Genomic DNA, 17,834 nt, shown 5'->3' with positions numbered 1-17,834 from the left:
GTCCTTCATAGTGAAGTTCTTTGATAGCCACACTTTGACTGATTGCAGCATCGGTATATCATTTCCTATAAGAAGTATGTCATCCACATACAATACAAGAAATGTTACCGCGCTCCCACTAACCTTCTTGTAGACACATGGTTCATCTATGTTTTTGATAAAATCAAACTCTTTGATTGTCTCATCAAAACGGATGTTCCATCTACGAGAAGCTTGCCTCAAACCATATATGGTTCGTAGTAGCTTACACACTAGGTGTTCATTTCCTTTGGAAAGAAAACCCTCTGGTTGTGTCATATACACTTCCTCTTCAAGTTTCCCATTGAGGAAGGCCGTTTTCACGTCCATTTGCCAGATCTCATAGTCGTAGTAAGCAGCGATTGCAAGCAAAATCCGAATTGATTTTAACAGGGCTACAGGCGAAAAGGTTTCATCAAAGTCAATTCCTTGCCTTTGTCTGAATCCTTTTGCCACGAGCCTGGCCTTATAGGTCTCCACCTGGCCATCTGCTCCAATCTTTCTTTTGTATACCCATTTGCACTCAATAGGCTTCACGCCCTCAGGCGCTTCGACCAAAGTCCATACTTGGTTGGTATACATAGATTCCATTTCGGATTCCATGGCACTTTGCCATTTCTCTGAGTCAACACTACTCATAACCTCATTGTAGGTTATAGGGTCGTCATCATCAATGAAAGACAACTCATTGTCATTCTCAATGACAAGGCCATAATACCTCTCAGGTTGGCGAGTCACTCTCCCTGACCTACGAAGGGGCTGTTCCACAGAAGGCTGTTCAGTCTGAACAGGTGTTTCCTCTTGAACCGTAGTAGTTTGTGCTTCTTGAACTTCACCAAGTTCAATTTTGCTCCCACTGTTCCCTTCAAGGATAAACTGCTTTTCCAAGAAGGTAGCATGTCTGGAGACAAACACCCTATGATCGGTGTAAAAGTAATACCCTAAAGTCTCTTTAGTATATCCCACAAAGCTACATTTTATGGATCGAGATTCCAGCTTATCAGGGTCAACTTTCTTGACATGAGCTGGACATCCCCAAATCTTAATGTGCTTAAGACTTGGTTTCCTTTGTTTCCATATCTCATATGGAGTTTGAGGAACAGATTTGGAAGGCACCTTATTCAGTAAATATGCTGAGGTTTCCAATGCATAACCCCATAGGAATACTGGAAGATCCGCATAGCTCATCATGGACCGAACCATGTCTAACAAAGTTCGATTTCTCCTTTCAGATACCCCATTTAACTGTGGAGTATATGGAGGAGTCCACTGAGAGACTATACCATTTTCTTTGAGATAATCTAGAAACTCTCCATTCAAGTATTCACCACCTCGATCTGATCGAAGAGTTTTAATACTACGTTTGGTTTGTTTCTCTACTTCAGTCTTATATTCTTTGAACTTTTCAAAGGCTTCAGATTTGTGTTTCATCAAATACACATATCCGAATCTAGATCGGTCATCTATGAAAGTAATGAAGTATGAAAATCCACCCATGGCTTGCGTAGACATTGGTCCACATACATCTGTGTGTACCAATCCTAGCAAATCCGCAGCCCTTTCTCCATGTCCACTAAATGGAGATCTGGTCATTTTGCCCAATAGACAAGACTCGCATGTAGGATATGATTCAAAATCAAAGGGTTCAAGTATCCCTTCCTTTTGCAATGTCCGTAGTCTATTTTCACTAATATGACCAAGTCTGCAGTGCCACAAAAAGGTGAGATTTTCATCATCCCTTTTTCTTTTATTAGTACGTTCAATTTGTAGTAAATTATGCTCTACGTCACATATATACAGACCATTATTTAAACTACCACTTCCATAAAGAATGTTATCTCTTTGAATTAGACATTTATTATTCTGAATAACAAACGAAAATCCATCCAAGTCTAACATGGGAATAGAAATAATATTCCTTATAATCGAGGGAACAAAGTAGCAATTATTCAAAACAATAGTCTTGCCCGTAGGCATATATAAATGAAATGATCCTACAGCTTCAGCAGGAACTCTTGCTCCATTACCCATTCGTAGAATCACCTCCTCTTCCCCAAGAGTCCTACTTCTCCTTAGTCCCTGCAACGAATTGCAAATGTGAGAACCACAGGCGGTATCTAATACCCAAGTAGAAATTTGACTTATTGACATATTCACTTCAATCATGAACATACCTGAAGCAGAAGCGGTAGTCTCACTACCCTTCTTCTTCTTCAATTCTGCAAGGTAAACCTTGCAATTCCTTTTCCAGTGCCCCGACTTGTTACAGTGAAAGCAAACAGCTGTGCTTTTGGGGTCAACCTTGGCCTTCGCTGGATTAGTCTTATTCTCACCACCTTTCTTCTTTTTCTTGGGAGGGGCCCTCTTCCTTTTCTTGGAAGTAGAACCCTCACCAATAAGAAGAACAGAACTCTTCTTGGAAGGGAAACTCGACTCAGCAGTTTTCAACATGTTATGGAGTTCAGGCAAGCTAACATCCATCTTATTCATGTGAAAGTTCACAACAAACTACGAGAACGAATCTGGAAGCGATTGCAAGACCAAGTCTTGGCTTAGCTCCCCATCCATGACAAAACCAAGTTGTCCTAAACGTTCAATCAAATTGATCATCTTGAGCACATGGTCATTCACAGATGTCCCCTCTGCCATTTTACAACGGAACAGCTCTTTCGATATCTCATATCGAGCTGTCCTCCCCTCAACATGATACAACTCTTGTAGATGAATCAGTATAGTGTAAGCATCCATGTACTCATGTTGCTTCTGAAGCTCAGAGTTCATGGAGGCCAACATAATACACTGGGCAACATTTGCCTCATCCATCCACGAGCGATGAGCTTGATGCTCATCATAAGGTGCATCATCAACAGGGGCCTTAGGCAGTGGTGAGTTAATCACATGGTCCAACTTCTCAGACTTGAGAACAATTCTCAAGTTACGAAGCCAATCAGCAAAATTGGGACCAGTCAACTTGTTAGCATCAAGAATGCTACGGAGTGATAGTGCAGAAGACATAATGTATATAGTAAATCTGTAAATGATGAACACATAACAACACTTAGCAAATATTCAATTTCATTTAAAAACACTATATGAATTGGGTCTTTATTCATAAGTGGCTCCCACTAGTTTATCCAATTTATACAACCCCCTAATTGAAAAATTAAGCATTCATAATGCTAGTGGGAATAGGGATCCTACATTCCATCACACAACCTCGGCTGTAGCACGAAACGTCATGCGACGTTCAATAGGCAGACAACTCTTGTCAATTACATCTTATGTTATTCCCTAATAAAACTTTAGCCTCTAGAATAATTGAGTCACGGCTGTAGCACGACAAACTCAATATTCTAAGTCAAGTCTAACCCAACATCTCGTACAATTAAATCAGTTTCCAACGGCCCACGGCTGCAGCACGTAACGACCAGTAGATTCTAATTCAATGTACACATCTCTATGTAATAGACAAGTATTTCTTATTTCGAAATCAAAGCCCTCGGTTGTAGCACGAAACGACAATGATTTAAAAACAAGAACTACTTTCTACCATGTTGGAAGGCTATGACCGACACAAGCCCGTTGTGTCATTGGCCAATTACTACTTGATATTATTTAATTTTAGAGGGATTATATTATATTACAATCATAATCATATTATAAAGAGATTCTTCCTTTTAAATTAAATATTTCAAATCAATAATCGATAATTGGATGATTCCCAGATCGGGGGGAGCATTGTCAAGAGGCGTCACTTAATACCTCTTTCTTACAGATCGAAATCCGCTTTTGACAGAACCATCCTTTCTCTCAATATTGAAAATTCATATTTAATTACGTGTTTCATAAACACAAGAATCTCATGATTGTAATCATAATATTTTTATTAAGGCAAGAAACGATTCCTATTCTAGATTTTCTAGAGCACGCCTTATATTGATTTAAGTTCACCTAAATCTATCATCGCATGGTAAACATAGGCATATATCTCATATATAAAATTAAATAAACAAGTAAGCATGCAAATAAAATCATGTTACACATTGATACAATGATGTATGGATTTATTATAGCATGTAACACAATTATAAGCAAGATTGCAAATAATGGGATGCATCAAATATCATCAAACAAGGCATTCAACACACTCCAAGGGCTGTAAATATTTTTTAAACAATTTAAAAAATCTGTTTCTTTATTCCATCAGATGCGTCTCGAAAAAACGAATCCAACGGTACCTTACACGTCTCAATCGGAGTTCAGACGCACCCGGAAAAGCCAAAAAAAACGAAATCAAGCGCGCGTGTCAACTGATGACGCGGCGCTGACGTCAGTGCTGACGTGGCAGCAGTGCTGACGTGGCGCCACGTCATCAGATGACATGGCGCTGACCTGGCAGTTGACCCACCAGCGCTGACGTGGCGCTGACGTCATCAGATGACGTGGCGCTGACGTCAGCTGCTGACTCGTTTGCACAGTCAACACTCCCAGCCAATCAGAATGCGACACGTGGCAGATCCATGTCATAAATCAGAAAAGTAATTTTCAGGCAGAATTAAACTTAAAAAAAATTCAAGAAAAATACTTTCTGACCTCAGAAAATTTCGAAAAAAATATGGAAATTTTCAGAAAAATACAAGGAACCCAGATCTGAAAAGAAACAAGCCTTTAAAAAGATTTACGATTTAATTCATAATTAAATCAATAAAGCCCTCGAATCATAAAATCAATTTAAAAATCCATACGTATGAATAAAATTCTGAAATTTTTATCATGAATCTATATGCATATAACCTGGCTCTGATACCATTGTAGGAATTTACGGAAGAGCGGAAGCATGATATAACAATTATCAATCCGTAAATCATGAATCGCGCATATAGAAAGACACATAAATTACACATACGATTTATGAAATAGTTTTAGAATCGAATTCTAACCTTTAAAAGCGATCCAAGGAAGACAAAGAGAGGTCCTAGCAGTTGCTTCTCAATGCGTGAAGCACTCTACCGGTATCCACCAAGATTAATCCTTCGATGAAGCTTTTATAAAGATGGAGCCCTTCTACTTTTGAGAGAGAGAGAGAGAGATGAAGAAGGTGAGGGAGGCTACTAGGTTTTCACAAAACCCCAGTTGTCTAAAGCCTTCTCATCTCTTTCTTTATATAGGGCCCTCCTAGGTTTTACACAATTATTATATCAATATATATTAATATATATAAATCCCACACTTTATCTTATAAAATGTTTAAATAATAATTAAAAATATTTTAATTATTATTATTTTCTAAACTCCTTAGAAAATAACCTGCTCTCTCAAAAAATCCCTTCATCAATAAATTAATCTTTTTATGGTGTGACCCTGTAGGTTCAATATTATGCCGGTAGTAGAAATAAATAATAATAAACCTTTTATTAATTATTTATATGAATTCTAAAATTCACTAAATATAATTAACTGATTAATTATATTTATTCTACATCGTGAGTGATGCTTCTCAACATATCGCGACTATCCGGATAATATGAATTCTCTGCTTAGAATAACAAGAACCTGTCAGTGACTAGTTACCGTACAATTAATTCCTTCTACCCTTACAATATCCCGATTAAATACAAGGCATGGATCTCGTGTCAAGCCTATCAAATTTAATCATATGATTTCTTGTTCTTAATGCGAAGTTCATATTAATGCAAATTAGAAACTCCTTTCTAATTTCATACACTCTGGCCAGAGATTCCAGAACTTGCATAGAAAGAATAACATAGGATATTCTCTTCCTATACTGGAAGGGGTAGATCCTCTATTGACGTTAACTATCTCTATACATAAATCCCTATGCCCAGAATAGTCCTAATGGTTGTCCTTGAGACTAAGGACTAAACCAAAGCACAGTTCTTTATATATAAGATAACTTTAACGATCTCAAGTCTTAGGACACTTGTACAACTATCACTCAGTGAATAACTATTGACACGTGAGTAATCTCCATTAGTTATTCAACTTATCGAGTCATGTTCAGTGAACTTATTCCCCAATAAGCACCTACATACTGGCTATAGTGTCACCACACAAATGCCTATGAGAACAGACATCCTCCTCAAGGGAGCAAGCACAGTATGTACCAATCTTTGCGGATTTACTAACTTCCGATTAGTTATCCTATGATCAGGAACTGTTTAAGTCCAGAGTTATCATCTTCTAGATCTCACTATTATAATCTCATTATAATTCTAGAAGCTTTACTCCAAACTATGGAACATCTTATTTAAAACACTTTAAATAGATAAATCCCATAATAAAATCAAAACAAGTCTTTTATTAATATTAATGAAATCAAATACGAATACAAGAAAGTATTTCCTAACTCATCATACATGATTGGATTTAGGACAAACACTTTCACTTTCTGCATCAAATTGTATAATGCTTCATTATTATATTTTACCAGCACATATCAATTTTTTTGAATTCATATAATATCTTATGCTTTATAGGAAAATTTTGATATCGACTTACGTGATGAGACAACTAAGTTATGCATCGATGAACAAATGAGGAAAGCATGGAAGGGCTATAAGTACAAGTTACATAAATACTTCAAAAGCATTGGAGGTCAAAATGATGTGTTACTAGCTAAGCGGAAGTGGCATCCAGACTTTAAAGATTACCAACAAGAGGATTGGGAGATGCTTTGTGATCGTTGGTGTTCTCCTAAATTTCAGGTTTCTTTTTTAAAAATAAATAGTTATTTTATTGCTTTATCATGTTATTATATAATGATCCTATCATATTTATGTAGGAAAGGGCATCAAAGAATATCATAAATCGATCCAAAAGAAGGTGGAATTCTAAAAACGGGTCAGTTTCTACACCACGACATCATATTAGACGTGGAATGACATTAACCTCTTTAACTGGACACATTGAGACATGACGTCAAAATCATTATGATAAAAATGGATGGACTGGACCAGGACTTGAAGATTTATATGTAAGTATTTTGTTATAGACTTCAAATGTACTAAACTAACATAATATGTTTCTTATATAACTATTATCCTTATAATTCTGCAATCTGAGTGATTCTAATTCTTCTTTGTGTTTTATTTTTTAATTTCAAATATTATGTTATTAGGGGGATATGATGAATCTTAGAGAAATATATTCTCCAGAAGAATTGTCAGACAAAGAAATCTTGGAAACGGTACTTGGTCGTTGTTCAGTATACTTGCGAGGATGGGGGCGTTCTGCTAGTGCTAAAATTCCCAAAACAGGTCATGGTACTAGTAGTCAGGCAAACCAACCAACCTATCAGGAAATAGTTGAACAACTTAATGAAGCGAAAGAACGTCTCAATGAAGTTGTTGACATACTACAGAAGAATAATCTTATGCCACAGCAAACATCATCTCCCAAAGATGAAGTCTCTCATGCTAATTTAGAAAATTCAGGATGATATGGTATTCCTTTCTAGTTTTTCTGTTCTTGTTTGAACATGTAATAATTTTTTTCTTGTTGAAATATCTAGGCTTTTATGTTGTTACATTTCACTTTTTATTAGATATTTAAGAATTTATCTAATTTTTTTCACCTAAAAGTATCATATTTGTGAGTAAATAGAGCAAAAAATAACTAATTGAAAAATTATTATATAAAAGATTATATTATTAATTAAAAATTAGCAAAATAACACATGGTAATTCAGTTGTTGTAATTTGGGCCATATATAAGGCGCCAAGTGGCATTACGAAAAAGGTGCCACGTGTATGATGACAAGGCACTACTCCAAGTTGTCACATATGACCCACTAATACACATGGCATGATGACCGGGTGCCACATGTCCTGTTGATCAGGTGCCACATGGCCCACTGATATGGCGCCACATGGATAGTCCTAATCATGACATGTGTCATGGACACATAAGCTGATGACTCAATACCATGTGGAGCCCACATATTATTTTACTTACCAATTTATATATGTGTAAGTAAATAGTGTTTGGCTACTAACCTTTATCTACCACTCGCTACCAATACTTTATTAGTAGAAAAATGATATGTATTTACCAATAGAGTAGTTTTACTTACACATAATATTGGTAGGTAAAAGCTGAATTTCTTGTAGTGAATCTTTTCTGAGACAGAAATCTCGAGTAAAGTGGCTGGCTTTAGGCGACGGCAACAATTCTTTCTTTCACCAGTCTTGTAAAAGTCGATGGAATGTAAACAAAATCTTAAGGCTCGAAGACTCCCATGGTAATAATCTAACCTCTCATAAAGATATTGCTGAGGCTGCCGTTGATTTTTTTTCGAATCTGCTTGGCACCACTTCCACTGTGAGTAATTTTGAGAGACTTAGTAATGGGGTTGTTTTTCCCCAGCTTTCTACTGTGCAGCATAACTTTCTTTGTGCTCCTTTTACCCGCCAGGATATTCTTAACACTTTTAAGAGTATGGCAAAGCGCAAGAGCCCGGGGCCAGATGGTTTAACAACAGAATTTTTTCTCGCTGCCTGGAGTATAATTGGTGACGATGTGGTTAATGGCATCTTGCACTTTTTCTCCACCCTAGAGCTCCCTCGTAGTATAAATGCCACTGCCATTGCCTTGATTCCCAAATGCTCTAACCCTTCCCGCATTGAGCAATATCGTCCGATTTCTTGTTGCAATGCTATCTATAAATGCATTGGTAAATTAATGGCTGGCAGAATGAAGAAGGTTATGGGCTCTCTAATCTCTTCTAATCAATCTGCGTTTGTACCCAAACGAATTATAGGTGACAATATTATGTTGGTCCAAGCCATATGCAAAGATTATCATAAATCTGATGGAGTCTCTAGGTGTGCTTTTAAGCTCGACATTCATAAGGCATTTGATAGCTTGAATTGGGATTTCCTATTTAACGCCTTAGCTGCCATGAATTTTCCTGTTGGGTTCATCAACTGGATCAAGAAGTGTATCACTGGATGTATGCTCTCGCTGAAAATTAACGGAGCTTTAGAGGGTTTTTCCCCCTGTAAAAATGGGCTGAGACAGGGAGATCCCCTATCTCCCTATCTATTTGTGCTCAGTACGGAGATTTTCACCTGTGTGCTTAATGCATCCCTTGCTGCCAATCAGTCTTTCTCTTATCACTGGAGAACTCAGCAGTTAAAACTCAGTCATGTAATTTTCGCTGATGATATATTTCTCTTTTGTAAAGGGGATTCTCCATCTATTCGGGCAATGCTTGATTCAGTTTGTGGTTTTTCTGACTATTCTGGTCTGAAGCTTAGCAAGGACAAATGTCTGGGATTCTTTTGTAATGTCCCAGATTCAATTATTGAGGACACCCTTCGAAGATATGGTTTCAGCAGAGGCACTCTTCCAATCTCCTATCTTGGCCTGCCGCTTATTACTTGTCGGCTTAATGAGGCCACTTGTGCTCCTCTGATTCAAAGACTTAGCAGCAGAATTGAAAGTTGGACTGTTAGACCTCTGAGATATAGTGGCCGCCTTCAGTTAATTAAGTCTGTCCTTCAGGGCATCCATGGATACTGGTCCATGTATCTCTTCCTCCCGAAAGGAGTGCTGAAACGCATCCAATCAATTCTGGCAAAATTTTTGTGGGGTGGCGATTTAATTTCGAATTGCATCTATAAGGTGGCATGGTCTGATTGCTGCTACAAGCTTGAGGAGGGAGGTCTTGGGATTCGAGACTTATTTGAATGGAACAAGGCTGCCATTTTGCTGCAAATTTGGCGTTTATCTCTCCCCTCTCCTTCTTCTTTATGGCTGTTATGGGTGCACTCATGTCTCTTAAAACATAAACATTTCTGGACAGCAAAGATCCCTTACAAATGTCCGTGGAATTTACGGAAGATTTTCAACCTCAGACTTGAAGCTCTCCGATTTCTAACTTTCAGAATCAAGCCTGAATCAGAATTCAAACTCTGGCATGACCCATGGCTTATTAACACCCCTCTTATTGAGAAGTTTGGACACAGTATAGTCTCAATGATGGATTCTGTACATGATGCCAAGGTGCAATCGATTATTGTTGACGGACAGTGGGCGGTTTCTAGTTCTAATGACTCCAGGGCCATACAAATTCGAAACTTGCTTTCTTCTTGTTCTATCGAAAGGGAGGACTCGGTTCTTTGGAATGGAGAGCACCTAGTCAAATTGGTGTTATATGGGATTCGCTCAGACCTCGACAAGCCCCTTTTCCGTGGCTCCCTATGGTTTGGAACTCTTTCAAGATTCCCTCATGTTCATTCATAGCTTGGCTTGCTCTCAGAAATAGATTAACTACCAAAGACAGGATGGACCATATTCTCAGTTTGGTGGACCCTCTGTGCGTCTTTTGCAGAAGCTCTAACGAAAGTGCTGCCCACTTATTTACTGAATGCCCAGCTGCTTATCTATTACTTCGTGCTTGTCCTTTTAAGTTAAGATTGAATTGGTCTGACTGGCTCTTGGGAAATTTCTTTCAGGACAACTTGCCTTTTTTCTCAAAAAATTTGGCCTATTTATATATCACAATGGTCATTTATCTTGTGTGGCGTGAAAGAAATGGACGCATTCATGGCAGAGGGATTATGTCTGTCTCTCACTTAGAAAGGGCGGTCAAATCTATGTTTAAAGAAAAATTATTTTCCTGTACTACTTTCAGAAGAACTTTATCCAGGGACCCACATTTGAGCCAAATTCTGTTTTAACTTAATTGTTATTGTAAGCTTCGGTTTGGTTAGTCTCAGCTGTATTTGATGTAGTGATGTAGTATAGCTGGATTAAGCTTTTTTGTTTAGTGTTGCTTTCCCTTGGCGCGGGGTATGCCCCTAGACTTTGTACCTTCGTTCAGTTTTTATAATATTTTCACTTAGCAAAAAAAAAAAACTTCAAACGAGTCTGGAATGAAGCTACAAGTTGTTTTCAACTTCAATCTAGCCAATAATGAAGCAACAAGTTCTTTCCGGTCTCAAACGAGTCAAGAATGATACTACAAGTTCATTCTAATTTTAAACAACCGAAAACGAAGCTACAAGTTGTTTTTAACTTCAAACGAGTATGGAATGAAGATACAAGTTGTTTCCAACTTCAATCTAGCCAATAATGAAGCAACAATTTGTTTACATGCTTAAACGAGTCAAGAATGAAACTACAAGTTGATTCTAATTTTAAACAACCGAAAATGAAGCTACAATTTGTTTTCAACTTCAAACGAGTCTGGAATGAAGCTACAAGTTGTTTCCAACTTCAATCTAGCCAATAATGAAGCAACAAGTTGTTTCCGGGCTCCAACGAGTTAAGAATGAAACTACAAGTTGATTTTAATATAAAGAACTGAAAATGAAGCTACAAGTTGTTTTCAACTTCAAACGAGTCTGGAATGAAGCTACAAGTTGTTTCCAACTTCAATCTAGCCAATAATGAAGCAACAAGTTGTTTACATGCTTAAACGAGTCAAGAATGAAACTACAACTAGATTCTAATTTTAAACAACCGAAAACGAAGCTACAAGTTGTTTTCAACTTCAAACGAGTCTGGAATGAAGCTACAAGTTGTTTCCAACTTCAATCTAGCCAATAATGAAGCAACAAGTTGTTTCCGGTCTCCAACGAGTCAAGAATGATACTACAAGTTCATTCTAATTTTAAACAACAGAAAATGAAGCTACAAGTTGTTTTCAACTTCAAACGAGTATGGAATGAAGCTACAAGTTGTTTCCAACTTCAATCTAGCCAATAATGAAGCAACAAGTTGTTTACATGCTTAAACGAGTCAAGAATGAAACTACAAGTTGATTTTAATTTAAACAACCGAAAATGAAGCTACAAGTTGTTTTCAACTTCAAACGAGTCTGGAATGAAGCTACAAGTTGTTTCCAACTTCAATCTAGCCAATAATGAAGCAACAAGTTGTTTACATGCTGAAACGAGTCAAGAGTGAAACTACAAGTTGATTCTAATTTTAAACAACCGAAAATGAAGCTACAATTTGTTTTCAACTTCATACGAGTCTGGAATGAAGCTACAAGTTGTTTCCAACTTCAATCTAGCCAATAATGAAGCAACAAGTTGTTTCCGGGCTCCAACGAGTCAAGAATGAAACTACAAGTTGATTTTAATTTAAAGAACCGAAAATGAAGCTACAAGTTGTTTTCAACTTCAAACGTGTCTGGAATGAAGCTACAAGTTGTTTCCAACTTCAATCTAGCAAATAATGAAGCGACAAGTTGTTTCCGGGCTCAATCGAGTCAAGAATGAAACTACAAGTTGATTTTAATTTAAACAACTGAAAATGAAGCTTCAAGTTGTTTTCAACTTCAAACGAGTCTGGAATGAAGCTACAAGTTGTTTCCAACTTCAATCTAGCCAATATTGAAGCAACAAGTTGTTTACATGCTTAAACAAGTCAAGAATGAAACTACAAGTTGATTCAAATTTTAAACAACCGAAAATGAAGCTACAAGTTGTTTTCAACTTCAAACGAGTCCGGAATGAAGCTACAAGTTGTTTCCAACTTCAATCTAGCCAATAATGAAGCAACAAGTTGTTTCCGGGCTCCAACGAGTCAAGAATGAAACAACAAGTTGATTTTAATTTAAACAACCAAAAATGAAGCTACAAGTTGTTTTCAACTTCAAACGAGTCTGGAATGAAGCTACAAGTTGTTTCTAACTTCAATCTAGCCAATAATGAAGCAACAAGTTGTTTACATGCTTAAACAAGTCAAGAATGAAACTACAAGTTGATTCAAATTTTAAACAACCGAAAATGGAGCTACAAGTTGTTTTCAACTTCAAACGAGTCTGGAATGAAGCTACAAGTTGTTTCCAACTTCAATCTAGCCAATAATGAAGCAACAAGTTGTTTACATGCTTAAACGAGTCAAGAATGAAACTACAACTCGATTCTAATTTTAAACAACCGAAAACGAAGCTACAAGTTGTTTTCAACTTCAAACGAGTCAGGAATGAAGCTACAAGTTGTTTCCAACTTCAATCTAGCCAATAATGAAGCAACAAGTTGTTTGCATGCTTAAACGAGTCAAGAATGAAACTACAAGTTGATTCTAATTTTAAACAACCGAAAATGAAGCTACAATTTGTTTTCAACTTCAAACGAGTCTGGAATGAAGCTACAAGTTGTTTCCAACTTCAATCTAGCCAATAATGAAGCAACAAGTTGTTTCCGGGCTCCAACGAGTCAAGAATGAAACTACAAGTTGATTTTAATTTAAAGAACCGAAAATGAAGCTACAAGTTGTTTTCAACTTCAAACGTGTCTGGAATGAAGCTACAAGTTGTTTCCAACTTCAATCTAGCAAATAATGAAGCGACAAGTTGTTTCCGGGCTCAATCGAGTCAAGAATGAAACTACAAGTTGATTTTAATTTAAACAACCGAAAATGAAGCTTCAAGTTGTTTTCAACTTCAAACGAGTCTGGAATGAAGCTACAAGTTGTTTCCAACTTCAATCTAGCCAATAATGAAGCAACAAGTTGTTTACATGCTTAAACAAGTCAAGAATGAAACTACAAGTTGATTCAAATTTTAAACAACCGAAAATGAAGCTACAAGTTGTTTTCAACTTTAAACGAGTCCGGAATGAAGCTACAAGTTGTTTCCAACTTCAATCTAGCCAATAATGAAGCAACAAGTTGTTTACATGCTTAAACGAGTCAAGAATGAAACTACAACTCGATTCTAATTTTAAACAACCGAAAATGAAGCTACAAGTTGTTTCCAATTTCAAACGTGCCTGGATGAAGCTACAAGTTGTTTCCAACTTCAATCTAGCAAATAATGAAGCGACAAGTTGTTTCCGGGCTCAATCGAGTCAAGAATGAAACTACACGTTGATTTTAATTTAAACAACCGAAAATGAAGCTAGAAGTTGTTTTCAACTTCAAACGAGTCTGGAATGAAGCTACAAGTTGTTTCCAACTTCAATCTAGCCAATAATGAAGCAACAAGTTGTTTCCGGGCTCCAACGAGTCAAGAATGAAACTACAAGTTGATTTTAATTTAAACAACCAAAAATGAAGCTACAAGTTGTTTTCAACTTCAAACGAGTCTGGAATGAAGCTACAAGTTGTTTCCAACTTCAATCTAGCCAATAATGAAGCAACAAATTGTTTACATGCTGAAACAAGTCAAGAATGAAACTACAAGTTGATTCAAATTTTAAACAACCGAAAATAGAGCTACAAGTTGTTTTCAACTTCAAACGAGTCTGGAATGAAGCTACAAGTTGTTTCCGACTTCAATCTAGCCAATAATGAAGCAACAAGTTGTTTACATGCTTAAACGAGTCAAGAATGAAACTACAACTTGATTCTAATTTTAAACAACCGAAAACGAAGCTACAAGTTGTTTTCAACTTCAAACGAGTCAGGAATGAAGCTACAAGTTGTTTCCAACTTCAATCTAGCCAATAATGAAGCAACAAGTTGTTTACATGCTGAAACGAGTCAAGAGTGAAACTACAAGTTGATTCTAATTTTAAACAACCGAAAATGAAGCTACAATTTGTTTTCAACTTCATACGAGTCTGGAATGAAGCTACAAGTTGTTTCCAACTTCAATCTAGCCAATAATGAAGCAACAAGTTGTTTCCGGGCTCCAACGAGTCAAGAATGAAACTACAAGTTGATTTTAATTTAAAGAACCGAAAATGAAGCTACAAGTTGTTTTCAACTTCAAACGTGTCTGGAATGAAGCTACAAGTTGTTTCCAACTTCAATCTAGCAAATAATGAAGCGACAAGTTGTTTCCGGGCTCAATCGAGTCAAGAATGAAACTACAAGTTGATTTTAATTTAAACAACTGAAAATGAAGCTTCAAGTTGTTTTCAACTTCAAACGAGTCTGGAATGAAGCTACAAGTTGTTTCCAACTTCAATCTAGCCAATATTGAAGCAACAAGTTGTTTACATGCTTAAACAAGTCAAGAATGAAACTACAAGTTGATTCAAATTTTAAACAACCGAAAATGAAGCTACAAGTTGTTTTCAACTTCAAACGAGTCCGGAATGAAGCTACAAGTTGTTTCCAACTTCAATCTAGCCAATAATGAAGCAACAAGTTGTTTCCGGGCTCCAACGAGTCAAGAATGAAACAACAAGTTGATTTTAATTTAAACAACCAAAAATGAAGCTACAAGTTGTTTTCAACTTCAAACGAGTCTGGAATGAAGCTACAAGTTGTTTCTAACTTCAATCTAGCCAATAATGAAGCAACAAGTTGTTTACATGCTTAAACAAGTCAAGAATGAAACTACAAGTTGATTCAAATTTTAAACAACCGAAAATGGAGCTACAAGTTGTTTTCAACTTCAAACGAGTCTGGAATGAAGCTACAAGTTGTTTCCAACTTCAATCTAGCCAATAATGAAGCAACAAGTTGTTTACATGCTTAAACGAGTCAAGAATGAAACTACAACTCGATTCTAATTTTAAACAACCGAAAACGAAGCTACAAGTTGTTTTCAACTTCAAACGAGTCAGGAATGAAGCTACAAGTTGTTTCCAACTTCAATCTAGCCAATAATGAAGCAACAAGTTGTTTGCATGCTTAAACGAGTCAAGAATGAAACTACAAGTTGATTCTAATTTTAAACAACCGAAAATGAAGCTACAATTTGTTTTCAACTTCAAACGAGTCTGGAATGAAGCTACAAGTTGTTTCCAACTTCAATCTAGCCAATAATGAAGCAACAAGTTGTTTCCGGGCTCCAACGAGTCAAGAATGAAACTACAAGTTGATTTTAATTTAAAGAACCGAAAATGAAGCTACAAGTTGTTTTCAACTTCAAACGTGTCTGGAATGAAGCTACAAGTTGTTTCCAACTTCAATCTAGCAAATAATGAAGCGACAAGTTGTTTCCGGGCTCAATCGAGTCAAGAATGAAACTACAAGTTGATTTTAATTTAAACAACCGAAAATGAAGCTTCAAGTTGTTTTCAACTTCAAACGAGTCTGGAATGAAGCTACAAGTTGTTTCCAACTTCAATCTAGCCAATAATGAAGCAACAAGTTGTTTACATGCTTAAACAAGTCAAGAATGAAACTACAAGTTGATTCAAATTTTAAACAACCGAAAATGAAGCTACAAGTTGTTTTCAACTTTAAACGAGTCCGGAATGAAGCTACAAGTTGTTTCCAACTTCAATCTAGCCAATAATGAAGCAACAAGTTGTTTACATGCTTAAACGAGTCAAGAATGAAACTACAACTCGATTCTAATTTTAAACAACCGAAAATGAAGCTACAAGTTGTTTCCAACTTCAAACGTGCCTGGAATGAAGCTACAAGTTGTTTCCAACTTCAATCTAGCAAATAATGAAGCGACAAGTTGTTTCCGGGCTCAATCGAGTCAAGAATGAAACTACACGTTGATTTTAATTTAAACAACCGAAAATGAAGCTAGAAGTTGTTTTCAACTTCAAACGAGTCTGGAATGAAGCTACAAGTTGTTTCCAACTTCAATCTAGCCAATAATGAAGCAACAAGTTGTTTCCGGGCTCCAACGAGTCAAGAATGAAACTACAAGTTGATTTTAATTTAAACAACCAAAAATGAAGCTACAAGTTGTTTTCAACTTCAAACGAGTCTGGAATGAAGCTACAAGTTGTTTCCAACTTCAATCTAGCCAATAATGAAGCAACAAATTGTTTACATGCTGAAACAAGTCAAGAATGAAACTACAAGTTGATTCAAATTTTAAACAACCGAAAATAGAGCTACAAGTTGTTTTCAACTTCAAACGAGTCTGGAATGAAGCTACAAGTTGTTTCCAACTTCAATCTAGCCAATAATGAAGCAACAAGTTGTTTACATGCTTAAACGAGTCAAGAATGAAACTACAACTTGATTCTAATTTTAAACAACCGAAAATGAAGCTACAAGTTGTTTTCAACTTCAAACGAGTCAGGAATGAAGCTACAAGTTGTTTCCAACTTCAATCTAGCCAATAATGAAGCAACAAGTTGTTTGCATGCTTAAACGAGTCAAGAATGAAACTACAAGTTGATTCTAATTTTAAACAACCGAAAATTAAGCTACAATTTGTTTTCAACTTCAAACGAGTCTGGAATGAAGCTACAAGTTGTTTCCAACTTCAATCTAGCCAATAATGAAGCAACAAGTTGTTTCCGGGCTCCAACGAGTCAAGAATGAAACTACAAGTTGATTTTAATTTAAAGAACCGAAAATGAAGCTACAAGTTGTTTTCAACTTCAAACGAGTCTGGAATGAAGCTACAAGTTGTTTCCAACTTCAATCTAGCAAATAATGAAGCGACAAGTTGTTTCCGGGCTCAATCGAGTCAAGAATGAAACTACAAGTTGATTTTAATTTAAACAACCGAAAATGAAGCTTCAAGTTGTTTTCAACTTCAAACGAGTCTGGAATGAAGCTACAAGTTGTTTCCAACTTCAATCTAGCCAATAATGAAGCAACAAGTTGTTTACATGCTTAAACAAGTCAAGAATGAAACTACAAGTTGATTCAAATTTTAAACAACCGAAAATGAAGCTACAAGTTGTTTTCAACTTTAAACGAGTCCGGAATGAAGCTACAAGTTGTTTCCAACTTCAATCTAGCCAATAATGAAGCAACAAGTTGTTTACATGCTTAAACGAGTCAAGAATGAAACTACAACTCGATTCTAATTTTAAACAACCGAAAATGAAGCTACAAGTTGTTTCCACTTCAAACGTGCCTGGATGAAGCTACAAGTTGTTTCCAACTTCAATCTAGCAAATAATGAAGCGACAAGTTGTTTCCGGGCTCAATCGAGTCAAGAATGAAACTACACGTTGATTTTA

General features: G+C 36.4%; 1 protein-coding gene across 1 annotated transcript; it reads right to left on the bottom strand.

Moving 5' to 3' along the window:
* Positions 1 to 2,526: 2,526 nt before the first annotated feature.
* On the bottom strand, positions 2,527 to 3,033 carry LOC135147915 (uncharacterized). The gene has a single exon (XM_064081969.1). The coding sequence runs from the start codon at positions 3,031 to 3,033 to the stop codon at positions 2,527 to 2,529; it is 507 nt and encodes a 168-aa protein (XP_063938039.1).
* Between the last annotated feature and the right edge of the window lie 14,801 nt (positions 3,034 to 17,834).

The sequence above is a fragment of the Daucus carota genome, chromosome 7 (assembly GCF_001625215.2).
Source record: "Daucus carota subsp. sativus chromosome 7, DH1 v3.0, whole genome shotgun sequence".
NCBI lineage: Eukaryota > Viridiplantae > Streptophyta > Magnoliopsida > Apiales > Apiaceae > Daucus > Daucus carota.
The sequence above is the reverse complement of the archived record's forward strand: the minus strand, read 5'-3'. Positions and strand labels throughout refer to the sequence as shown.